General features: G+C 40.2%; 1 protein-coding gene across 1 annotated transcript in view; it reads left to right on the forward strand.

Moving 5' to 3' along the window:
* Window positions 1-1,496: 1,496 nt before the first annotated feature.
* Window positions 1,497-27,318, forward strand: part of LOC134533431 (uncharacterized) — a 524,041-nt gene continuing 498,219 nt past the window's right edge. The window contains exons 1-4 of the mRNA XM_063370954.1: window positions 1,497-1,695; window positions 9,027-9,085; window positions 17,360-17,428; window positions 23,377-23,549. Of these exons, the coding sequence (XP_063227024.1) occupies window positions 1,497-1,695; window positions 9,027-9,085; window positions 17,360-17,428; window positions 23,377-23,549 (500 nt within the window). The remainder of the gene's footprint in view (window positions 1,696-9,026; window positions 9,086-17,359; window positions 17,429-23,376; window positions 23,550-27,318) is intronic.

Genomic DNA, 27,318 nt, shown 5'->3' on the forward strand with positions numbered 1-27,318 from the left:
TAATTTCGCGCGACTGCAAATGATTTCGAGTGCGCCGTCTCCCTCCCGTTAACCGTGTTTTAATCGATTTTACCTCCCTCCCCCCCGTACTCACCCTTCCGCCGGCCAAAATGCGCTCGCGAAATGAGACACGCAGGCGCCACGCCGCTGTTCGTTTTGTCCGCGCGCGGATGAAATGTAAATTTGCAAAGAGTGTTTCTGTCATGCACTCGTAATTTATTCAGCCCCGTCGTCGCCGAGGGCTATGAGCGCGTATGGAAAAAAAAGGGGAGGGGGGGGGGAGAGCAACACCGGACGCCGGCGTCGCTTGATGACGTGTACGGCGTCTGGTACTTCCCTCCCCGGGACCCCATTACCGTATTGGATGGTCGGTGGCGTGTTTATTTTTTTTTTGTAGTGAGTATGTTGATGGCTGTTTTCCCATGAACATTTCTGTTTTCGACGAACGCGGGGGATGGCGCGCGGGATGATTGTACCCCGCTGACGCACTCAGACTGTTTCGGGCCAGAACCGCGATAATTCACTGCAAAGAAATTCATGACCAGAGAAATTGTTTCCCGCGTTGAGAGTGATTGCAAACGTCCGTTATGACCGATGTTGCAGAATCTGCTCCCAACGTAGATCGTAACATCAAGTGACACGAGAAGTTAGACTACTTTGTAAAGTTGTACATTACTACACTCTTTGAGTGATTCTTAAAATGGGAAAGATATTGAAATCATTATTTTAGTCACACGTCATTGCTTTAGTTTGCACCGTATGAAGCAGGAAAAAAAAATCCCCGAAGAACAGACGAATAAAGATGAATACACTTACACACGTAAAACAAGCCGAAATCAGCTGATGTAAAATGTATTTAATGTACATATGATTCTATGGAAAGAATAAGCCAGAACAACATCACGGCACAGACGAACACAGTGGGCTCACAACGACGACACAATTGCAACAAAACCAGTAAATACCTTCAAACAACCTTGGACAACAACATAGCGACAGAGGAATCCATTGATGATACAAAACATTGTCTGGACGACAGAAAACCGACAATACAGCGACGAACATGCGAACCCAGAAGCTGTATTGAACAGGTATACTGAAAACACAACGGCGATACGACATACGATCACAGTAGGCTTCCCAAGATAAAACAGTTGAGACCTTTGTGGAAACAAGGGCGTACGCAGATAGGAGGATGAGAGGGATATATGTTTGTAACCCTCCCCCCCCCCCTTTTCCTTTGATATCCTAAAAAGATCTGTAAACATCTATCATGCCCACAAACAAAAGGAAATAAATTGTAAACAAAACAGCGAGTAAAGTGGTTCTATCTACCCGTCCCCCCCACTAATTGAATATTCTGCATACACTCGTGTCGGGGAACTGAGATCTGTTTCCGTCACACCAGGCACCGACAGACTGATGTTCATTACTGATTATTATCTCAGAGGCTTAGTTCACTGAATTGCCAGCGATTTAAGTGGTTCAGAGCCAAGATGCAGTCGTACTCCCACCGGCCTGCGAGGAGTGGAGGGGGGAAGTGGGCGTGGCGGGAGACGGGAGGAACGCCGTGCGAGAAGGAGACGACGCTAACACGAAGGAGGAGACTGTTGGAGAGGGAGGACGACTGGCTGCGAAGGGCTTCTCCAGCCACGGCCCTGCAGTTATTTGCCCCCGGATTCGAGGCCGGCGGCGGTAATCCGGGTCCGCGTTAAAGGGGCTGCTAACGGCGGATTAACAGACACCCCAGGGGGTTGATAGAGCCGGCGCCACCCCGCGCCTCCTCTCTCCCGGCGTGCATTAGGGACCCAAGACGTTAAGTCCAAAACTTATTTCCACGATCGAACTTCCGTCTCTTTTATCTGCACTCCGACTCCTTGTGTGTTTGCAGTCAGCTCTGCTTGCCATTGTACAGCTAATAATATATGTGCGTGGGAAGATTTTGTAACTTGAATCTCACAAAGAGGAAGGGGTAAGTTTTTGGTTTTTACTTTGACACACTACATCACTGCGTTTGATACATTGTGACACAAATTTTTGCAACTATTACGTGAGACTGCACATTGTACATTGCCACAGAAAATTTTAATTTTGTGCATTATTAAGTAATGTACCATTAAAATTTCTGATTTGTTATTTGCTGTAAAATTTTGTTCAGCATTTCACGAGTCATAAGAGAGTTACCGATTAAAAGTTTAAATAAATTAGTTTGCATGTTAAAGAATTTCTTAATTAAAAAAACAAAACAACAAATTATCATTCAGTTCTAATCCAGGCCTGAATAACTTTTTCATTTTTTTTTATATATATATTTTTAGGTTTTTGTTTGATCTGACTTGGGCATGCGAAGGCCGGAATCAGACCATAGGTCCTTACGAGTGTAACGCAGGGACGCCAAATCAGACACTACCGGATGATGAAGTCGTGAACACGATGGCGTTACTCTTTCTTTCCTGGCGGAAGTTCCTCTTCCGGCTGTGCCCGTTCTGCCTCCGCCCCTCTCACGCATAAACCCCCCCTCCCCCCTTTTCACTCGCGCAGGCCAACCCGGCTCCCGGACAAAACCACCTCCCCCCTTTCCCCTCACCGATCCTGGCGCAGGTAATTTTCGCGTACCGCATCACACGGCTGTAAATCAAAAAAAACTTTCCGCCTCCCTCGTTTCCGCCAACCCCCCGAAAAAAAAAATATGAAGGATGCATTGCCACCAATTTCCGGCCTCTCTTCCAGGGTCACTCCGAGCTACTGCTCAATTAAACGCCACCCTATGTATGTATGTGTGAGTGTATATGTGTTATATATATATAATTGAAAGTGGCTTGGCACTTTATGTATTAAACGCTGTTAAAGCAAGTTGGGTTCTCCCTCGCGCGGTAATTTCGCGTCGTTCGTCACGGCTCGCGCGGCACAGAAACTAAACCGCGGTCTTTGTGCGGCTAACTGCGGCCCCGACTGGACGACCCCCCTTCCAGAGTCGCGCACACAACTGCGCGGGACGGTCCAGTCGCGATATGAGACACAATGAGCGGCGGGGGAGAGGTGAGGGGGGGGGGGGGTGATAGGGAAATAACGATGGTCGGCTGGACCGTAACTCAGAGGAAATGAAGCTGTTAATCACGGAAGATTGCTTTCATTCTGTGCCCGCGGGCGTAAATTAAAGAAGAGATATGGTGCGTCAGGCGACCGGACCGAGGGCGGGAGAAAGCGAAGGGGTTTTGGGAATTTTTTTTTTTTACCCCGCCTGGAATTTTGCGAGCGTTAAAAGATAATAATAATAAAAAAACATTGTTCGCGAATCTTTTGCTCTTGATACTGAAGTTTGCAACTGGCGGAGCACATGTGTGCCTAATGTTGGAACGATATTTCATGCTGACAAATGGAAATTTAACGCAATATATTTTCTTCGCGAAATAAAAAAGGATGTTTTTTTCTCATTCGTTGCCGGTTTATTATGGAATTAAGATGTGGTTCGTGGTTAGATGTTTATAAGTTAGTTGGGATATTTTAACTGTAGCTTAAGTTGAGAGTTTTTTTTTCTCCCGTAAATATCTCTATTAAATTTTTTAACTTTGAGATGATAGAGACCACACATTAAGGGAATTTCAGAGTTAATAACATTGTGTCTGTCGAGAGTATTATTTCAGTTATAGTTATTCGAAAAAAATTATTTCAATACTTGAATGACTAGAGGGGACATTATTCGAAGCATATATTCATTTTAACTTCAGGCATTCCTTTGTATTACATACATTAAACATAGTTTATCCGGACTAACTGGGACCAAAGGAAATTCGGACAATCGAAAATTCGGATAATTCTGGTAACATGGGTATATGCAAAATACCATTTTTAAATATGCAGAATTACTGTTTACTATGATAAAATATTATGTTTTGTAACAAAATTACATATTATACATGCCCTATATTGTTAAAAAGGAATCTAAAATATATAAAAAATAACGTTCCACATCATTTCTAAACAAAACATTGGTTAAATTAATTTTGTTTAAAAAATTTATGGTGTTTGAATGATGCTTGGTCAGGTACATTATCGTGTGGTGCTAACCGTGTTTTTTTTTTTAATATATGTAGAATACAAATGTAATTTCTATGTTAAAATTAAATAAAACGTTAACAAATCTGATCTGGATTATCCGGAGATCCGGATCAATGACGGTCTGGTGAACTTGGTTTTACTGTACTGTGCTTTAACGAAGCTATATGCTCATAATCAAATGATAGAAAATAGTAATGGTGTTAAACATGTTGACTATCTCTTCCCTTAAATTGGTTTAACGGTGCTTTACTGACCCGCTGACCCCTAACACTACTTTCTTAGTTTATCTTGATTACTTTAACGTAGCGCGTTACCTCTTAATACTACTACTTGCAGGCACATACTCGTTATGATTTCATATTTGTTTAGGTTAGTCGATTCCATTAAACATTACGTCATCCTGCCTTGTAGCCAAATTGTAATCACGACTTTAAATTGCGTGTGAATGTAACTGATAAATAGTGAACGCATTCGTGCAATTGTAATTTTAATTGAATTATCAAGTTGCCATGCGAACTAAGCTACTCGTCGTGTTAACAGTTATTAACTCATTTGTGATGGGAATTTTTTTCTAGCTGTATATATTTTTTCGAATATCTTTAGCCATCTCTGTCGCACAACACGGAGTAATGTCGTTCTCATTATTAAGGACGCTTCGCTGCTGATGAATTACTTTGACGTATAGCTCTGCATCGACATCAAAATTTTGAAATTAAATTTCATATGAGTCATGTCTGACATAGCTCGTACTTCATGAGTGACAAATGGGCTGCTTTCAAACGTCACAATGTTTTCAAGCTTTCAAATTTTATTACTTTCCTCTCGTATAAATTACTCGCTGAACACATTTACGGATCTACTAAATTACTCTATGTGGAAATATTCTTTTACCTTATTAGCTTGATTAAAAAAAAATATATATATATAGGGAAATATTTTTAAAATACTAACTTTGAAAAAAAAATTAGCAAACTTATAAAAAAATATACATCGAAAACCTTTTTTGCAGTTAAGTATGAAATTAGTGCATGACTTTTCTTGTAACACAGATATCATACCTATGAAAAACATGATTGAAAACATTATTAGTTTTAATTAATAAGATAGCAATGGTCAACATTTTTTTTCCCATGTAATTATGCGTATCGCTAAGCCGCTTCCACTTAGTAAGTGAAAGGAAATTATAGTTTTTCAGAGGTGTAAAACATTTGTTGTAAGTTTTTATATATATATGGTATCAAAAATAAAGATGGCAAAACAACGCCCTCCCCCCCCCCCAGCAGGTAATGCTGTTATTCCTTCAAATTAAAAAACAATACAAGTCCAAATATGTGTTATTTTTATATACCTTATTTAATTCTCGGTCTAGTAAATTTCTAGATGACAGTGCGGTAAAACATGTTAGTTTTCCAATCCAGAGGTCCGAGTTATGAAAGTTCGAAATAACTTATATGTGTACGATAATCTGAAAGTCGTGGGTTCGAATCCGCCCAACTTCAAAATATTTTTATTAACTTCTTTAAAATATTTTAAGGACCCACCATAAGAACTAACTTAAAACGATTTTTACCTTAGAAGTAGCCAATGCCGAAAAGGATTGCGGATGAAAAAAAGACGAAAAGTGCCCGAAGATTGTTGACGAGTTCCCGATTTTTTTTTTTTTCCTAACCTAACTAAAACGAAGTGTATTTTGGAGGGGTCCGGGTTAGGGAGGGACCTAGGTGCGTTTCAGGCCGAAGCCTATACGCCTAGTCATGCTGGGATTAGCCATGCAAGGAGAGGGTCGCATGCATCATGTGCTAGGAGGGGATTGGCCAGCCATGGCAGCGATTGGCGCCATGACTAACTCCCCTCACTCTTAAATCTAGACTATAACTAGAGATAGGTTGGGCCCAGGTAAAACCTGCATAGACACAGGGAAAACCCTGGGCACATTCATGCGGGATGCAAATTGGCATGCATTACGTGTAGGAATTTACAGGAGACAGAGGATGGTCTGGATGAAGTGTTGGACAGAGTAGAAAAGAGTCTACCATGCGGGGGTTGGGCACTTGGACTCGTGGTCCGCTTTTCCAGTTTTCCAGTACTGGATTTAGTGACCAGGGACGCAAGCGCTCCTGGTGGTGAGTGGTTGCACTGACCACTCACTCCGGAGTTCCCGATCACAAGCAACGAGCGAGCGGAAACGCCCGATCATGTCCGAATCCTTACGATTGATTGGCGAGCCACCACCAAAAATCGTAGCCCCGTAAGAATAACATTGTGCCAGCGTCGCTGCTTATATACTACCGTTGTGTCTGCGGCACAACGCGTTCCATTCCCAACACGTTTTAATAGGGCCGTCGGTTTGCTTCGACGCCGGCGAGGTTGGGATGACGTTCGGTAACAGCGCAACGCAACGGTCGACGAGCTCTGGCAGAAGTGCGTTGCCACGCGCGCTCGACTCACGCACTCGCTCCCGGCCCTTGTTGCGACGTCCTGCTTGTTCTTTCTTTCCTTCTCTAATTGTCTGTAATTGTTTCCTCTTTAGGGCGAGCCTCCTGCAGCCTGGCTATTGGCGACCCCGGGCTGTACACCCCTGCCGCCCCTATTCGCAGAGCGACGTTAACGTCTGTTAATGTTGTGCGTCCCGTTCTAGGTCATTATTTCATATTTACGTTGCACGCCGTTAAACTTGCCAACTTTTTTGAGTAGCTGAACTTGCAGATAATGAAGTGTGTATATTATATTGGTATATAGCATACGTTTTGCATATTTGTATGGCAAAGTTTAATGTTTAACGTTTTTTTTTTGAGGAGTATGGATAAGGAGAATGAAGTGGAATATAAAATTGAAACTTTTTAGGTTTAAAGTTAATTTTATTATCTGATAAGGGATATGGTTTAATTTATTTCACAAAACACTATTCAACTGTTCTTTGCCTCTAAAGCTATTAAAATCTTTATGATTTTAAAATGTTAAATTAAAAAAAAAGAGCGCGTTGAACGCGATACAGGTGATAGGAGTGAAACTTCTGTGGCAATTCAAAACCTCGACTCGTAAGTATATCGTAAGGGTAAAACGGTACAGAGAGAGAGAGAGAGAGAGTGAGAGATTGAGAGAGAGTGACAGGCAGGCAGGCAGAGAGAGAGAGAAGGGGGGGGGGGGGGCAATATTTTCTGAATAAATATGAATTAATAAAATTCTTATTCATTTCAAAATAATTACTCAGGATATCAATAGTAAATAATTCAATACTAAAAATTAAAAAAATATATATTACTCACTAAGTTTTATTTTCGAACTGCAAAAGGTCACGAAAATTATAATAATTCATTACAAACACGTTTGTGAATTGTTTCAGCTACTAGTTAATTATTCGTGAATATGTGTTAGATAATTTTTTGAGACGAAATATAAAATGCAAGATAGCAATCGGAATAAGTTTGCAGAAAAATATTTTAATTTATAATAATGACAAGAAAATGAAATAAACTCGGTGCACAATAGGCTTAAAACCAATACCAATATATTATAAGTCGGAAGTAAAGCACCATAAACTTACAAGTAGTTTCATATGAACTATTTCAAAAATTAAAACATACTGGTAGCTGTATATAATAATGCGTCTGTCTGTATGAAAATAATACTAAAACATATTTACTACTATCTTAATAATTGATTATTATTTCTAAGTAGAGTTATGCCTTAGTAAAAATTAAATAGAATACCACTATCGGAAACTACCAGCAACCAAGCATCAAATCATAGAATGTTTTAATAATTGATATCTTACACGTACGAAATTATGGTTTGTGTCATTCATTACCATTTATTAGTAAAGTGGATTTTGTTACCATTGTATGTGTATGTTTGATTTATAAATTTGATTAATGGATTTAATCTAAAATAACGTAAAACGTACATTTTACTAAAACTTTATCTTATTATTTTAACTTCTTGGCAAAACCTAATGCCATATTTGAATTCAGGGCACCAAATTCAAATGAAATCAGTTCAAAATACCCCAGCACCAAAACTATATTTGGCCTGTGTATTCGAGGTTGCCAATGTACTGTTCTTTTTTCCCCTTCGAAAGAATTTTTCAATTACTTCATCAGAAACTTACTAGACTTTTTTTACAATTGCTATAATTTCTAGTTTACAAAAATAATACTTCGTAAAAAATAATAAAAGTAGTCTATAATAATTAAAGAAGTCTATAACGTAATAGGCTTTGTCCTTCCACACGGCCAGCGGTTTAGGGGAATGTCGACTCTATAAAACACTGAGTGATTCTATAAAGAGCCGTTAGACAATAGTGGATAAATTTTGGTTTACAGATAAAAAAAATTGTGCTAAATACCAGCCGTATGGCTAATAACCAGACATAACGCCCCGAAAAAAGAAATTACAGCTCCATCTGTTAGCTCTTCTCATTGCTGTTACATCATCTATTGCAAATTTAACTATATGTATTTACTTTATTAAGTTTTAATTTAAAAAAAAGAATTTGTGTGTCGCTTAAAAATGTTTTGTAGTGACATTAACTGTTTACATGAAGTTGAAATGAACGCCATGACAGAAGTCTATGCTTACTTTTTTTTTTTTGTAATTCACCCGTCTGAGTTACTGAAACTGTTGGATGGTTGGAGGTTGCGTGTGTATAGGTGGTTGGGCGGGGGGGGGGGGGGGGGGAAAGCGCTTGTTCCTCAAGGGCACGTTGATCCAGCCTTCCTCTTCTTCCAGTTCGCGACCTGACTAACCGCACACGCTCTTACTTTGGACTCCTTTCTCCTCCCCTTGCAGTCGGCCGAGATGGTTTATCCGCTCCGGAGGGAGTTTTCTTTCTTCTTCCTCTCCCTCGTCGGAAGGGGGAGGGTTGGGGGAGGGGGGCAGTTGAAAGAGTCGGGCGCTCTAATTCCTCCGCGCGAGCCAGCGGGTGTTGCGTTGGGGTCGGACCGTGAGGAGGGGGTGTTTGCGAGCAGCATCACTGCAACTAACCCGAGTCCTGGGGGATGATCCCGACGGGCGACGGCCCGCGGACGTACGTCTTCTGCTTGAGCTTCAAAGCCTCGAGCCTCGACACACTCGAATCATGGCGTTAAGCGTTCCAAGTCATTATTTTATATTTACCTTTAACATGGCTAAACTTGTAGACTTTTTTTAGCGTCCGAAGTTCATCAAAATTATATATAATAATGATAAAGAACTGTGATTCTGGCCGAGAGCTACTGTACCCAAAGTTCTCCCTCAGTCGCTTTCCGCAGATATCTCCCGTTTATGCAGGGATAGCAAAAGACCGGTTTTTTATAACATGTTTTTTTTATCTCAAAAATTCTGCATTTTGATTGTTTTTCGAAAATAATTTTTTAAAAATTGTTAACCTATCAAAAACCATGTGTTAGTTTCCCCCACATTTAGTATTTTTTAAGATTAAATATTACTTATCTATTACTTGTATGAATTTGCACGGTATTAGTTAAGTTCGTAATTCGTATGTGTTATTTATGTTTAATGTTAATAAAAGTGTTAAGTTTTTATGGAATATTTATTTATATTAATAATGAAAAAAAAACATTGGTTCAGTAACTGTTTTTTTATGTCTAACATCTTAGCTCTCGATATAAGACATTTGGTAGAAGTAATTTCGTGAATTGAACGGAAGTCACATGGAACGGAAAGTGTAACCACGGTGCTGTCATCCGTGGTGAATAGTGCGAACCAAAGTTCACAAAGACAAAGGGAAACTTTATAGGAGAAACTAATTAATGAATTTTAACGAGATGGTTAGTATTTTAATAAAATGTCTTGTCAAAATCATGTCCAAAGCCGTGGTTTAGGTTTTTTTAAAATCTGTTTAGTATTTATCGGAGCTGTTTCATCATACAGTTTAAAATTTCTGTCTGCTAATAAAATGGATATACAGGCGACGTAGCTCTTCCGGCAACGAAATCTAACGGTAGGTGCGGAAACTACGTGTGATTCGCGTCAAGAAATTTAGAAAAAAAACAACACAATTTACGTACCTACATATTTAACACGGTCGGCGTATTTTAAAGATTTTCAACGTTACATTTCATGTCCGATTGTCATGTTACATTAGTGTATTTGCAACATGAAAAAAAAAAACACACGAATTTGCTCGTTCTCGAGGCGAGTTACTAAAAGATTACCCCACGTGTTTTTTTTTTTTTTTTTTTTAACCAACTCAAATCCCGCGGGTCGGGTACAACCGTGCATTCACGACGTGGCGTAACAAATAAAACAAGTGTGGCGGTGGTGGTGGGTGGTGGGTGTAGGGAGGGAGAAGCGCGGGGCTGCACGGACAGCTACACGTCACGTGTCATGTCCAGCCTCCCTGCTCGCTCGTTCTAATTGGCGGAGGAGCGAGGCGGACAGCGCGCTAAGCCGTCTCGGCGCCGGTAGCTGGCGTCTGGCTTGACAGCCGCGCGGCGACGCCAGGGCGCTGTGGCGTCCGCGCTGCGCCCTTCCCTCCACGCCCTCTTCGCCCTCTGACGCCCTTCGCGGCCGTTCTTTCAACAACGAACACGCATGAACAAGTGTTCAGCTTTAAAAGCTGAAGTTACGGGGGCTGTTTTTTTTCTTATATCTTCAATGAGCTATATAAAAAAAATTGGTTTTCTGTAAAGTCGGTTTACGGACGATAGTTCAACGTGACAACGTCATAACAAAACATTGATGAAATAATGATTGCACACTTTTATGAATAAAATTGAATCATTTTTATTTTAATAATTAAAGAATAAATACTTGAAATTATACTAGTAATCAGATTTTTAAAATGCAAGAATAATTAACCTTTATTGCCAAAATTGTTGTAATCAGCAATGAAAACCACATTTACTTTTCACTTCACTTTATAACCAGTTGACGAAACAGTTCACGTGTAGATGTAAGTTGTGTGCTGCCGCTGTCTTTCTTCTCCTCGGACGCATAGGCCAATCGAGTGGAAGAGAGATAGATGCGGCCCAAGCTTACAATCAGCGTAACGGAACAATGTGCGTAACGGGACACTTTTTCGTGCGTGCAGCCGGCGTTCATCGATTTATTAGACGTTGTCACGTCAAAAGAGACAAATTTACATAACATAATTTTACCACCAGAAGTATAGAAGAGTCTTACTTATTTTTCAACATAATCGCCAAAAAGGTTGTCATATCGTGACACAGGCTTCTCGATGTCTTCTTCAAAGATGTTGACCGCCATCGAAGAGAGATACAGTGCCCGTGCCTGGATCTCCCTCTCCCTCAGTGGCTCAGCGAGATTTGCGAATATTGCGACACAATGAGCCGCACTATTAGTCCACCCGCCTCACAGCGGTGTCGTGAGGGAGGGAGAGATCCGGGCGCTTGGCCCTGTTTTCTCTCCCAGCTGGCGGCTAACTTCTTCGAAGAAGGCATCGAGAAGCTTGTGTCACGATATGACAACCGTTTTGGAGATTATGTAGAAAACTAAGTAAGACCCTGCTGAACATTTGGTCATAAAATTATAATGTCATCTAAATTTGTCATTTTTAAACACATCGGAGGTTGAAAAAAAAAAAAGCCCTCGTATATTAACACCACAGAGACAGAATTCTTACTTAATATTTTTAAAGTCTTATTTTTTTTCGTAAACCGTGTTTACTGTCCAGGCATATTCAACTAAAGTGCACTCGGCCCCTTCAGTTCTGATTAGTTACTTTTCTTAAAGCAGAAAAAAAACTATCACCAACGTATGGGTTATCAAGGAAATTAGTCCACTGTCTCAGGAAATTCAGAATAGGCACAAATGACATAATTTCAACAACGTTTATCCAACATGATGAAATTGCAATATATAATTATGAGGAAAAAATGTGTACGTGGAGTCCACACGCGACTTAAATGAAACTTCTTGCTTATTAGTTATAGATATAGATAAATTACTAATATGTTTTAATTGTAAAATAGATAATAATTGAGCATAGTAAGAACGCGGGTATGATATCAAATAAAATAACTCTTTTCCACATAAATACATAAATTTTAGATTCTTCGAATTAAAAATAAATGTACTAAAATATTTATATCGCACATTTAAAACAAACTTCGATTTTAAAAATTCTTAAATTAGAAGCTTGTCGTTAATTAGGTACTTTATGCAGCGTAACTAATTGTACAAATGAACGTGTGTAGAGTTATATATTGTGAAATTATAAACCAAACACGCAGATTTTTGTAGCTTCAGATTAACGTATCATGTATCACGCGTAACTTCGAAGCACGCAACGCCGAACCACACAATTTAGATTCGCCGTAACTTAGAAACACCCAACGTAGAACTTTTATAACTTAGAAACACACAATGCCGAATTGTCGTAACTTAGAAACACGTCACATATAAACACACAACGCAGAATCACTTAGAATCGACATAACCTAGATACACACAACTTACTAAATTCTAAGTTGTGTGTTTATAAGTTGTAAACCAACCCTAAAAAAGTGACGAAAATACAACATGAACATGAGGTCATACCTCTTCTAGCAACTTAAGCTCGGTCTTACCCCTGTCAGCCAGCAGTCACCCTTGCTGGTGGAACACCATCCATAAACCAAGTCAGATACAGCCCCTTGTGTCAGAGTTTGGATGTTCTTGCAGCATGTATCAATAAAGTGACGCCTTATCTTAAAAAGAGCGTAGGCCTATATCAGAACATGACCCGGAGCACTGTGATGCAGTCTCGTGGTTGTACTAGCGGGGGGACGGGCTGTGCTGTTATTCCTTATTTACAATGCGGTTGCATGCTGTGAACTGTTATCGCGACCCTACCGTGGCAAAGGATGGCGATTGTGGAGGGGGGTGGGGTGTTACGGCTTGTTAGGCCTCCGGACTATGTCTGCCGCAGCGGGTCTGGCCACGCCGAGAGTCTCCTCCCGCGGGGCTAACAAACAGTCCCGGGGGAACTTGTTAGACGCCGTCAAAAGCGGTCGGGCGACCCCTTGCGCGCACGCACAAGGAAGAGAAGGGGTGGGGGGAGGCGTATACAAAGCAGTTCTTCCTGGTTCTCGCCCGAGGGATTCCCCTCCGCATTGTGCAAGGGGAGAGGCCAATCAGAGGCCCGACCAACCGGCGTGAGCCACGTCACACGGACCCTCTTAAACGCGAGGGGAGAAAGGAAGGGCGCTTCCGCATTCTGCCTCTTGGCGGGAGATTCGAAACCTCTCACGGAGCCCGCAAGCAGCCTGGTGTTGAAGAGGGAAGGGGAGGGTGAGAGGAAACCGGGGAAGGGATTGCAAAGTAGAAAAGGGAGGGGGGGGGGGACGAGTGAAGGAAGGAAATTCAATTTCAACTTCTCCCTGGGGTTGGTCGCGTCGGAGATATGAAGAATAGTTCTGGAGGGGAAGCTTTCGCAACGAAGTGAACCGAAACTCGACTAAAGGCTGCAGTTGGAGAGCTGCAGGGGTTGTCCGGATACTTCTTAGTCTGTCCGAGGAAACCCACTGGCGAACAACTTCCAGTATGTTGGCGCGAAAACACCACGCGAGCTCGCTGGAACGTTTTCGATCTCCAGAGCGAATTGAAGGACTATCACTATTATTGTACCTCGTCCTGGTTTAGGTTAACGTTTACTCATTTATTGTTGGTACATGCGTTAGGGTGTGACGGAACACAATTAGACGACCACAAGTTTGACAACTGGGGTGATTGGAGTTTCCTAAAACTATTTTGCATGTATGACAGATTCCAAAATATTTTTGGATGTTGGATGCAATCAGTTAATCAATATCGTACCTATCGAAAACGAATCTTTAAATTGGTGAATAAGAAGGGCGATTAAAGAGGATATAAAAGTGAACTAACTAAAATAATGATAATATGAATTTCGCATGCGAAATAATTTTATGTGTCAGAAGAGAATCATGTTTATGAAACAAAAAAACTGAACATAATTATCATTATGTAAAGAATATTATTGTGAGTTAAATTTAAATGTAGATATTAAAAAATTTATAAATACACAAATTGCATAACAAGTTCAAAAATTTCATCCAGCACAAGGATGCGTTATTTAAATCAAAACGAATTTAAAAATTGAAAAGTTTGAGATAGCTCAGACAAAAAATAAACTTCGATTGAGTGACATGATTTAATAAACATATTTGAGGTTATCTGTCCAAATTTTTTTTGATGCAGAAAATTGGAAGCCATTTTCCGTCCAGTGCTTCCCCTCCAACTCTGTTGTCAATATATTGGAGACAAATGTATGATGGCAGTGTGGCAGGAATAAGGGCGAAGGTGACGTACGTGCCGGGGGCACTCACTTGTTGCATCGCGGCTGCCTGGCAGGAGTCCAGGAGGATCATGCGAGGGGTTGTTGTTGCGTCACGGACTTCACCGTAGATTTATGGAGCGCCACGTTCAATCGCAGAGGGTTTCCATGGCGATTGTTGTGGTGTGTCATCTGTAGTATGTCAGCGGCGAATTCCGCTGGAACGACGGACGTGTGCGCAGTGTAGGTTGTAATTCCCGGAACAATGCGTGGTTGTGGGTAAACTTTGTTTACAAACCATCATGTCCTTAATTGTTAATGACTTTGGTAAAGAGTGCTCACTAACCAAATGTTACACCGGTCACGCGTTAGTTTTTGAACAAAATTTCTACCATTGTCGCCCGTGAACACGCAGATATACTCAAATTAATGAAAAGCCCGAAAAGTTTTAGTTTGCAACACACAGTCCAATAAGTCAAGAAAACTTCAGTCTTTTATAGGTGCATTTTGGTTTTACTTGTGAGTTCTTTAATAGTTAAATCCCAGGAATATAGTAGGCCCTACTAATTTACTCACTTACAGCGTATCTCTACAAATAACTTTTGAAAAAAGCAAAGTTTGTTTAGATTATTTATTTTTGATTACCGTTGTAATAAATGCTGACTTACAATTCTGATGGTTTGCATAAGGTAACATTATGACGGCGTAAACTTTTAAAGCTTAAGGGAATGGTCCAAAATCAAAAAAAAAAAAAATCGTCACTATTGCAAATCTCCCGCTGAATAAACAGCTGCCCTGACAGCAATATAATTCACTAAACCACGGCGTGAAGGTTGTTTTCTCTGTTTACTGCTTGTTTGAGAGATCAAGTGGGCAGCATTGTCAAATTTCTCATGACGGAATAGCTACCAAATTTGTATGATGTGTGTGTGTAGTTTGTAATTATTTTGGATTTTTGGCACGCTAACGAATATATGGCCAATTCTATTTGAAAATGTGTACATTGGCCTCTAATGAGCTCAATAGCTACAAAAATGAAAGGAACAAATACAATAAATGGGAGCAAAAACAATCAAAAAACTTAAAATAGTATTATAGTGATCAGAATCTTAAGCCCCATTTATACGCTTTCCGTTCCTTAAATGTGCTCTCTGAACAATTTTGATGTCACCATTCCTCGATACATTAGAAAATAACTCCAGTGACTGCTGCTTATTCGTTGAGTAGAGAACGGCCTGAGTTCACCGCAGGCGGGGACTCTATGCAATCCGTGGAACGGGTTGTATCGCACGGTTGTATAATCCCGCAGGCGTGTATACAGCTTGCCTGTCAGGGCCTGCGAGAACACACAAGGGCAAAATCCCCGCGGTCAGGCTATCGGGTCCCGATTGGGTTTCGAGTTATTTGTTGATTCGCGAGCTTACCCCTGATAGTAGAACGAGAAGTCTAGTGTTAATGGAATTCACTGAAACCTAACAGATCATGCGGTACACGCAGATTATGTGTACGGTTATGTCCTTTGATAAGTAATTAGATTTTTTTTTAAAAAATTGTGCGGTTTAAAAAGTTTTATATCAGGTATTATCTGCTGTTTAAAATTTTTTGCATCGTAGCTACGAGTCTGTGACTCAACACAGCCTCAATAAACGTTGTCGTCCTACGTCAGGTGACGTTTCAGCCAATGAATCCAACATAGCGGACGCTTGCGTCACGGCCTGTTACGAAGCGAAGTGGCGCAGCGCATAGACACACGACTCTAGGATCACTGAGTTACCGGTATCTGATCCCGGCCCAGCGGTATAGTGTTGTGAATTTTCCGCGGATTTCTTATAAATCCAAACCTGACGAATGCTAGCACGGTTCCCTGTAACAGGCCATGTCCATGCGTGTTTCGCGAAAGATTTCGAGGGACAAGCTGTCTCTCATCGTCTGTGTTTCGCGCACGTCTTCTGTCGGCCGTTCAGTGCGGAGGCAAAAACTTCCTCGCTGGCTAGCGCGGGCATACCCTAGTTTGCAGTATAAATGAGCGGTCAGATTTATTCGCGGAACATAACTGCCTGGTAATAGGGCCATAGACGATTCCTTCCCTAATATTTACTGATATTCGTTGCGTGGTTTCGTGTCTGCGAGACGTTAAGTTGGTCACCTTGTTTGACCGTTAAACGGAAGTGAGGAGCTCCGGGTGATAACGATTAATTTTTAAGCCATTCAGATTCTCATGAAAACGTCATTTTACAAATAGCATTTGAGATCTTGCACTCGTCTATATAAGTTTTGTTTCATAGTTTCGTTTTTAAGATGTATTTTTTGGACAGTGAAAAAAGCTAAAACGGGTGTTTTCACGGAAAAAAATACAAAAAACAAAATTGGTTGTCTGTAAAGTCGGTTTACGGACGATAGTTTAACGTGACAACGTCATAACAAAACATTGAAGAAATGATTGCATACTTTTATGAATAAAATTTAATCTTTTTTATTGAATTATCACTATTTTGTATGGATACAAAGGAGTGAAATGAAATCTACAATTCAATTGATAAATTTACTTTTATTTGCACTCATTAATTAAAATATGTTTATTACTTTAACAAAGAGATTATTTTAACTATAACTTCTATACATGTTTGCTATTTAACTTCTTCCAATCTGTGTTATTCTGTTAAGGATAGGACGATGATAGGAAAAGTAGGAAACGAATGGGAGTGTTTCAAGGATGATGTGCCTCGAAAAAGTCAAATCGATGGTTGTTCCAATCGAGTGGAAGAGAGATAGATGCGGCGCAAGCGTAAAATGAGCGTAACGGGACACAGTGTAACGGGACAATGTGCGCAACGGGACACTTTTTGTTGCGTGCAGCCGGCGTTCATAGATTTATTAGACGTTGTCACGTCAAAAGCATTGAAAGTGGTATAGGGACGTGCAGAGAGCCTTTATATTTAATATTCCAGCACACAACTGCAGGCCCACAGAGACCCGTTACCGACGCGAAGACTGCGCGCATAGAGGCGAAGAGGCGTGTGATGGCGCGAGCCAGTGTAGTCCTTAGCGCCCTGACGCTTTCAGAGCTCGTGCGCCGACCAGGCGGGCCCGCCCTTGGCAGCGCAACAGTTCACCAACACCATCGGATCACGCGTGGGGCGGACGAGGGACGGTGGAAGGGGGTTGCAATTAGCGATGCGATGTATAAATCAGGATGCCTTCATCGCCCACCGTTCGCGTCAGGCCCGTTTCTCTGGATTACGACGGCTTTGCGCGGCTTTGTTATACGTCGCGCCGCGGGTGAGCTGCGAGTATCGGTCACGGGCATCGCTTATGGAATCCCTATCCCTCCCCCCCCGCGACCTCGGCAAACATCTGAGCAACGCCGAGGTTCCATTTAATCTCCTGGTCCAGGTGAACACTTTCACGTATACTGAAGGCTTTGTCTCACAAACCCTGTTGTTTATTTAATTTTCTTGCCATTTCTTATGAAAAAAAAATGTGTGAGTGGAGTCCACGCGCAACAGAAGTGAAACTTCTTGCTTCATAGGTATATATAGTGATAAATTATTAGTTTTTTTAATTGAACAAGATATAATCGAGAATATTAAGGATGCGAGTATGATCTCAAACGAAAAAAAAAAAAAATACGATAGTGTCAATTGTTAGCCGTTACGAAAACTGAGGAGTAGAAAAACACAAGAAGTGTTGCAAGAATTCAGAAGATTTTACTTTACTTAGTGCAAAATAGTGGTGGATGAACAAGACATTGGTGCTTGTACGCGCTATAAGTTATACTTACTTGATGTAGTAAAAAGATTTCATGCAAATAATTAATAAAAATAAAATAATGAAAGGAGTGGAGTGATATTATAAATACGGTTGGTAAAGTATAAATTCAATAATAATCTATAATATAAAAATGAATCGCAAAATGTGTTGGTAAGCGCATAACTCAACAACGCCTGGACCAATTTGGCCAATTTTTTTTTTTAAATGTTCGTTGAAGTTCAAAGATGGTTTTTACGGCGAGAAAAATTGGAATAATTGCCGGAAAAACCCTAAAACCAGCCCTTTTATTTTTTCCCATACAAACGTTTTCTAACTAAAACGAGCACTCATTGTTGTTTAAACAATGTAGGTATGTTCCTAACGTCAAAGAGTCAATTTGCACTTTATTACCTCTGTACAACGTTCAATCATATCTATCAAAACAGTGTGCGTTGGAGCACAGATAAATAAAAAAATAAATAAACCGAAATCGAATAGTCTAATTTGGTCGGCTTCGCGATATTATTTCATTTGTTTTACTTTAAAATGCATCAGTTTTCAAGTCATTACATCAGTCAAACAAAACCAGCGTTACCAAAAGTATTTCATAAGTTTAAGTTTTTATTATTTCTTTTCCCTATTTTAAATACGGCTTGAAGGATTTGACTCCAAGTCATATCAAATTAAAAAAAAGTTGAAACAACAACAAACTGTCAATGTCAGTTTTTTTTCCTTGGTTTTTAGGTTACCTACCCTAATGAGTTTGCTTTTGTCAACTTATACACGAAACAAATTCTTACCTATATAGTGTTTTGTGCAGTGTTTATTTACCTATGATCGCTAATTATTGCATGTGACAAAATAATCTATAATATAGATATGCCTCCTATTAGACGAATCAATTTAGGTAGAAGAACCCGAAATGCTACAAACCAAGCTAATTACCGATCTAATCATGCACTAAAAATTATTATGTTTCACATGATTAACAATAAATAGATTACTTATTTTTTTATTTATCTTTTTATTTATATGTTTTATTTAATTATATTTCTTATTCACAACACCCTATCTCCAGGGTGACAGTTCTGTTCAGGAGAATTTTTTGCCCCGACTATAAAATATGTAGGAACAAAAAAATGTCACTTTACAAATCATTTTGACAGGACTTTATTGCAATTTAATTAGGCAGTACGAAGTCTGCCGGGTCAGCTAGTGTTATAATAAACTTATAATATTACGGGAACATAACCTCACAAACACTCTCTTGAAAATGGCCGGGAGACTAATAAAACCTTCCACAGACACTCCCTGCAAGCGACAGTGGAAGCTTACAAGCAACCTGACATCTTTATACACACGGGAACACAACCTAACTTATATCAATACAATTGAAAAAGTTAGGCTTCGAGCAAATAAAGAAACCGTACATCCTCTTAAAGATAAACAGAAATATACGCATTGTTTGTGCGAATTAATTCCACGTGTAGGTTACATAATGGTTACCGTTAAATAGCCAAACCCGAAGAACACACATCTTTATTATTCATTACTCTCACTCTCTGTTTCTCTTTCTCCCTTTAGCTACCTATTCCTCTATCCCCCTTTGCGCATCATACGCCCACCTGCCTCTAGTCAAAGTAATGGAAATAGCTAAGTGGTCATCCAATTTATTCTAATTTTTTCACTAGTATGTTTGATTCCAGGCTGACCGAACAGGCAGGCTATTTCGCACTGAACAATCTATTTCGGAATGCAGCCAACTAAACAACTTGAATTATCTCACCTTAGGAAGCTGGCGGATAGATTGCTTTGATCTTGATTTTATTTTTGTGATCATGAAATTTCGTATATTTTTTAGTTGCTTGATTTTAAGAAAATTAGATGTTATAGTTACAGCATTTTCTTGAATTTGTTTGAATTATTGATTGATACGAATGTATTAAAATTGAAATAAAAAGTTCTTGAAGATCTCTTCTGCTATTTTTAAATAATTAATTACGATACTAAATTGTAGCGTCTTGGCTCTTATAGTTATCTATGGAATAAAAATGTACCTTCGAATTAATGCATACACTCATTGAAAAATGTGTAAATTACTACACCTGCAAGGTAATAAGCTATTTAATTAAATTGGAAATAAATTTAATTTTGTCTTACTTAAACATTAATGAATTATTGCAAAATATTTAAATTTTCTAATTCTTGTGTTATAATTTTCATATACTACTTCCGTACATAGCTATATTTTTACCTATTTAATTAATTTGTAATAGATACAGGTTGTGAAATTTGTATAAATATTTGCACTCAGTCTATTTATCTCCTATTGAATGAATTGTGAAAACGCAACAAAAAAACTGTGTTTTTTTATTGCACGGTAGCTTATAATGTTCTCATTATAACTTGTTTTTTTTTTAAATAGTTTCAGTTATTTTAAATCAGCATGAAAAAAAACATGCCCTGAAAAAGGTTGCTTGTCATAGGTATTATTCATTGCAGATATTATAAATAGTGTACATCACTGCAGTGACATTTTCATTTACAAAGCATTCATTAATGTTTGACTGCATCTGAATAACGTTAGAAAAATGGCTCCCGTTCACAGAGTGATTACCCTTCTCGGCAGCAACTATTAAAGTAGGCCTATAGCTTTTTACCTTTATACAACTAATCTGCCAAATTACACGTTTACAGCTAAATGTATTTACATGTGCATGAGGGTAGCTTTGACACTGGCAGATCCTAATTTCAAACTACATTCTAACGCCGACCGATGGACATATTTGATTCGAGCCATTGCCTATGTTTCAATATTTTATGTTTGATTTACAGTTTGGTTATTGTGAGTTATCATCACAAAAGTTGCGCACGAACTCAGACGTCTATCTTGCCAGATGGGATGTATAATCTTAAAGGGTACAGTGTACTTTACGCACTGTTTGACTATTGCACTTTTTTTTTTTTTTTACAGATTTTTCGCTTTGATAACCCCTCTTTCGTTAAAAAAAAAATGTGGCTTTCCTGTCACGCAAGGTTTATCCCTAGTTTTAACTCCGACGCGGCTGGCTGGGTTGAATGAGGGCGCGTTGAGAAAAGGGAGGGGGATAGGGCTGGAGCGCGAGTTATCATAACCCAGCATGTTCAACCCCTCCACCCTGTCTTGTTCTTGACGCCGAAGGGATTTACGCTCGTGTGGGACCCGGGGATGGGTGGGGGGAATTATTTTTTTAAGCCGCGCTTGTGTCTACAACCGTAACTTGGACTATCGTGTCGCCGCCTGGTTGGCCGGGGGTTGGGGAAGGGAAGGAGGAGGGAATTTAGCAAGTCGGACTAGGTGCTGGCCTCTGGAGGGGTGGTAGTGGTGGATTCAGGAAAGTGTTGTGGGGCTGAGTTATTGTTTCGAGCTCTGGGCCGGACTAATTCCGGCCACTTGTGTCCGCGCGGGAGGGGAAATGTTCCGCTGGATTTGTCGAGTGGAGACCGCGCCGCCGTGTTTTCATATAAAACACACTCGCCACAGGATTTATTTTTACTCTCTCTCTCTCTCTCTCTCTCTCTCTCTCTGCCTTCGCCACCCCCCACCACGTTCCCGCACAGGCAAGGACAGCGGGGCCTGCTGACCAGATAGCGACGTTGACGGTCCAGGAGGGATTTGCCGGCGTGAAGCGGCTCGCGTGTGCTTTTCGGGTCTAATCCGGCACAGTTTTAACAGCCGAGGAGTGACATCCGAATGTAGGGCTGCGCTGACGGGTGTGAAATACACTGCTAATGACTGCTTTTATAACACTTGAGTTAGTAAGTTTGAGAAATAATTTTCTGTAGTAATAATTTTTTTTTAAGTATAAACCATTTTAAATAATAATAAATAATTTTGTCTTAAAATGGTGTTTGTGTTTTAATTAATTTTAAACTTACTTATAATTTGTTAATTGAGTGTACTGATTTAATTTGGCCCATTACAACACGTATCTAGGGTTTACAATAATTTTGACCATTTTTTTTCTAGGATGAGACAGAATATTTTGACTTATAACCATACAATCATGACGATACTGTTGCAATAATTCTGAAAGTAATCTTATTACGAATTGCGTGTGTCGTGATTCCGAAATGGCTTAAACTTCGCAAGGCGGTGCGAAAAATGTATCAATAAGTTTAAGATTGTTTAGAAACCAACCCAACTCAGATAAATATTTTTTTACGTATATATTTTATGATAATTTATTACATGCTAGTAATCATTTACAAAACTATCAAAAAAATTGTGTTTTATTAATCGAGGAATAGTTACCAACAAAAGTTTTAAGTTTTCATGAGTGTAAGAATTTAATTATGCATTATTATTGTTTTTGAAACATGAATATAAGTAGTATTAAGATGATCCCTTTTTCTTGTATTTGGCAGACGTGGCACGCATTTATTATTTCATGAATACTGCGCGAAGCCGCTATTCGTCCAGTTCATGATCTTCGTAATGCTTGCTGGACACACGAAACGTTGGTTGAAGTGATTTCATTGCGGAAACTGTTTTAAAGAAATATATGTTATGGCAGTGACTGTTTTCAACGATCGAAATTGTATTTCATTGTTATAAACTGTCATCAAATGTGGTCGAAGACCATTTCCTCAATGTTTTGGGTATTGGTTGGGTAGAAAGGACTTCAACTTATACCTCACGACATTTCATATCCGGACGATTCCCATTGACTAGGCTAGCTAGACTGTTAGAAATTTTTACCTTAAATTTACGAAGTACGCTTGTTACAAATCATCCAGGTTTCTCCGAAAATTTACCGCTATCTTCGTAAGTATACAGGTTTTGATTTCACTTATTTTGAACACGAATAAACACTAATAATCTTATATTGAATAATAACTGTAATCTTTTCGAATATCAAAAACCTTTTTATTCCACGTGCATGTTTCCTTTGTATTCATCATTAAAAAAAAAACTTGCAAGTTCTATATACTGCATTTACATTGCATTTGTTAGAATTAATTACATTTGTCGAGATGTAAATAATGGTTGATTAATCCGAACATTTCACTCTAATGGAGCATCAATATTCTTCGCATGCATTTATACGGCGTAGTTTTTACACGAAGGTTCGATTATCTGCGATTACGAAGAACAGCTAGTTTGAGGTGCATTCTTAGTTGAAAATTCCGCAAATTGGCTGTGATTTCCGAACAGCAGCTGGCGTTGTCAGGGAATCGAGGAGTGTCCCGCGCGGCTTCAACGGTTCTGAGCGCGCGACTCCTCCGGAGGAACCTCCGCGGAGTGAGGCGGGCCTGATTGAGATATCAAGGGCGGCGTCACGCGGCAGGGTTCCGGGGGAGGGGGGTTGGGGGGAGTGCCCGCCGGTGTCAGGCGGGTCGCCGGGCGCCGCACGCACCGAGCGGAGGTGGCGTGCGACGCCCGCCGCCGGCACCGCGACGCGCGAACCACGGGGGGGCGTGCGGCCGCCGCTCACGCCTCCAGGCACGAACTGGCTACACCGTCAGCGCGTCTCCTCCCTGGTTTAGCCGTGGCAGCCGTTATATACACGCCGCAGAGCACGACGTGACTACCAGACTACTTTATTAGGCGACTATCATCCCCCATTAAACCCCTTTAGTGGACGAATTTTTCAAAGATCACGTATTAGTAGGGACCGGAAAAATTCGCGTATTCAATGACCTCTAGGATAGCCTCCATTTATCCTCGGCATTTCTCAAGTAAACACCTGCGTTCATTGGGTACTAAATTGTGAGGCGTCTCCACTGGGTAGCTCGTGATTCGACGCTTCTTTGGTCGATAGTCTCTCATTGGCCCAGAGAGTTCCAGTTAAACTGCGAGCCAATAGCAGAACCAGCAGAAATGTGCACAAGTTTGATTTTCAGCCCATCACGAAATGAATCCGCGAATTTTTCCGGTCTCTACATATTATCGCTCAACTATGTTATATGAGGAACTCCTATGCAAAAGTTTCATGCTTCTAGACCAACCGTTTTAAGATTTGCGTTGTCTGTCTGTCTGTCTTGTCAGTGTTAAGAGTTTCATCAAGTAGATGAAAACGTGGCGGACGTGACCGTGTGTGGGGTTTTCTCGGGGCACTCGCGTTCAACTCATGTCCTTGCTATAGCTTACTGTCAGTTTTATCATGCTGAATTTGTAATTTCTTAGTTTTATAAATAGTTCACCAGGGTTTCAGACATATTTGATATTAAAAGGGGACGTGTATGTTTATGTAAGCTACACATACGACCTATGCTTATATAAATGTGGTATAGAAATCGGAAGGGGCGTCCCCCCTTCTCTTTAACAAACTTCTGACTCCTTCCCTGCGTCGAATAGCCGTGGAGCCACACATAAAACAAATAAATCTACTTCGCACCCGACGTGTATTGCATTTTTTTTTAGCGGCGTAGTTGATGGATTTTTGTTTGCGGTGCGCGCTCTGCGATAAAAAGTAAAGCGGACTCGTTAACTGGAGCTCAGAGGGGCAGTCGCTGGCGTGTCTCCGCCGGCCGCGCCTAACGAGCGTTGCGTGGTTTTGCCCGCCGTCCTCCCTCCCCCCTTCCCCCCTCCTTCACGTACTGGTGGGGCGTTGGGTGAGGCTATCGGCCGGGGAGGGAGAGCAAACATTGGCAAGCCATGACAAGACAGAAACATCTACGTCTCTCGCCAGCGGCTCCGTAATGCTCTTCCGGTCAGACATGGGAACTGAGAAACGCCATATTAGCTTCCACAGTTTTAATGACTTAACAGTTGGTTTTATCGTTTAGTATGGCGGATTTTGCTATGACATAATGTTTTTTTTTGATAACATTACTACAGTTGTGGCCTATCTTAAAAATTAATTCAATAATAAACACCAATGACTTCACGGGGGAAACGTTTTGTAGCGGCCAGTTCCTTTTAAACTTCAAGGAGATCATTTAATTTTAAATTTCCAAAATTTTGAAAACCAAACAACAGAATTGCACATCATCAAGTTGGTATGACTGGCTCACGCTTACAGTACATTCCAAGTAATTCGAACACTTGAGAATTTCTACTGAGTGTTTTCTCCCAATCAAGAAATATTTTAAATGTAATACTTTAAAAAATCATATAAGAGTAGGAAATTAAAATTTTAATACGAAATACGCGTAATCATGCGAAGAAAAAATATTTTTATTTTTAATGCCTACGAATGAATTAATAGGCTCATGTCTTAAACTGATACATAACCGTATTGGAAAGTCAATACAAATTTTCACAGTTCTAATGCGAACACCGGATCCAACCTCAGAGTTGAGATTTTAGAGCTGCAGTTACGGGTTGCTAAAGTAGGCAAACGTATGGAAAATATGCAAAAAATGAAAATATATGCAAACGTATGCAAAAGTATGTAAACGTTTACAAAAGCATTGTAAAGTACGAAATCATGCGCCTATGCTGCCATCTGTAACCAGCTGTCAAGATGTTTCAATTAAAACTTTTTTTATATATAAACTCCGCGCCATCGAGCTGTATTCGTTACATTCGATACACACGCTAACTCAGTTACCTACCCACTTACGTTAACCTGTGATTCTGATATTAGCATACCAGCTGTATGAAGGCTTCACTTCAAAAACAGGTTAGCACCATCCAGTTATCTTGCAAGATGGACACGTAGATTTACAGATTTCTGGCTTAACTTGGGAAAGCAGTGGCCGTGGCCCGTAGCAATGAGCTATCATATTTGCCAGGAGTTATTTTGGAATGCCATGGAAAACTGAATTCAGGATGGTCGAACCGGAATTCGATTCGCCTAAATCAGCGGTCAGCAGACCGCGGCTCTTTCCACAGGACTTCACAGCTCTACAACTCACTGCACTGCCACAATCAGACGACACAATCACAAGGCATGTCCTGAACCTGCGCTCGCTGCTACCATCACCGCCACTACACTCGCCCAGCTGCTCTGTCATTTTAATAATCAATTAGTTAAAATAATTAGGGTTTTCTTGTTTTATCAATAGAGTTCTACCAATGGCAACCATATTTTTTTACATTTACGTGTTTTTTTCTCTATTGAGTACCCTTTATTGTTAAAACTATGTTGAATTTGTGAATTAAATTTTTTGATTTTATCTCTCTTTTTATTGTTTTAAAATTCCATGTAGATACAGAGAAAATAAACGTTGCAGCTCTCTAATAAATTGGTGCATCTGTTTACTTAATGTTTGACTCATCCCACTCGGAGTCTGCCGACCCCTGGCCTAACTCAAAGGGCCGGCCATTGAACAGTTCGCCATCCTTCCAAGTACTTGCAGGATTGGGGAGTCCAACGTAGTGGTTAACTCAACAATGACTTGATCCGATAATCCGTTGTTATTAGTGAATACGTGTTAATACAAAGCCTTGTGAATTTGATTTTGTTGCTTTCTTAAAAAGGCTTGGAAGCTATTTTGAAAAAATTGCCAATAGTTTAGAACATCGATTTAATATTTATAGTTAGTAAAATTGTACTTTTAATATGTTAAATAGTTTTCGTGTAAATAGCCATGCCCTAAAGCTCTGCAGAACGCATTTTCGATTAGACACGATTTTTCGTCTCCCAGGCCGGCAAATTAAACACTCTACTTGCTTCAACATAATTTTGTACGTATAACATAGCATAAAAAATAGGTAGGCTATTTAGAATTAATGCTTACGAATATTCTGTAAATTACGAACGTTTTCGAAAACTTGTACAAAATGGTTTTGGCAACTGAAGTTGCCAATTTTTTTATGTACAAAGTAAAATTTTTTTAGAGCAAGTAAACGTCTCGTTTTTTGAATGATTCTGGCAATGGAGAACATTGATTCAAAACAATTTTATGGACATACTCCATTTGCAGGTTTACTCCGGTTGTCATTGAGAAACCCACAATATTGAAATGATTTCTCTATGAAAACCAGTGCGAACCAGCAATAGCGCATGTCCATGAAATTGTTTCAAATCGAAGTAAAAGTTTATGTTTCGCCTTGCACAAATATTTGTTTAGTCCACAGCAAGTATTTTCCTCGGCGAGCGAACCTGTCGGACGCCCAAGGAAGGAGGAACAGGATATTGCGAACCACAGAGGGCACACAGCAGCCACAAGGTCTCGTCTCTCTCTCCCCATGATGACACTCGTTAGAGGGGTCCTCTGGGGGGTTGGTGTCGTGTGTGGCTGTCCCCCCTCCTCCACACCCACACACCCTTACTGGAGGGCAGAGCTACGTACACCCTCCCTCCCCGGATGTCTCCAGGGAGTTTGACCCTCCGCCAGGA

Source organism: Bacillus rossius, chromosome 6, assembly GCF_032445375.1.
Source record: "Bacillus rossius redtenbacheri isolate Brsri chromosome 6, Brsri_v3, whole genome shotgun sequence".
Taxonomy (NCBI): Eukaryota; Metazoa; Arthropoda; class Insecta; order Phasmatodea; family Bacillidae; genus Bacillus; species Bacillus rossius.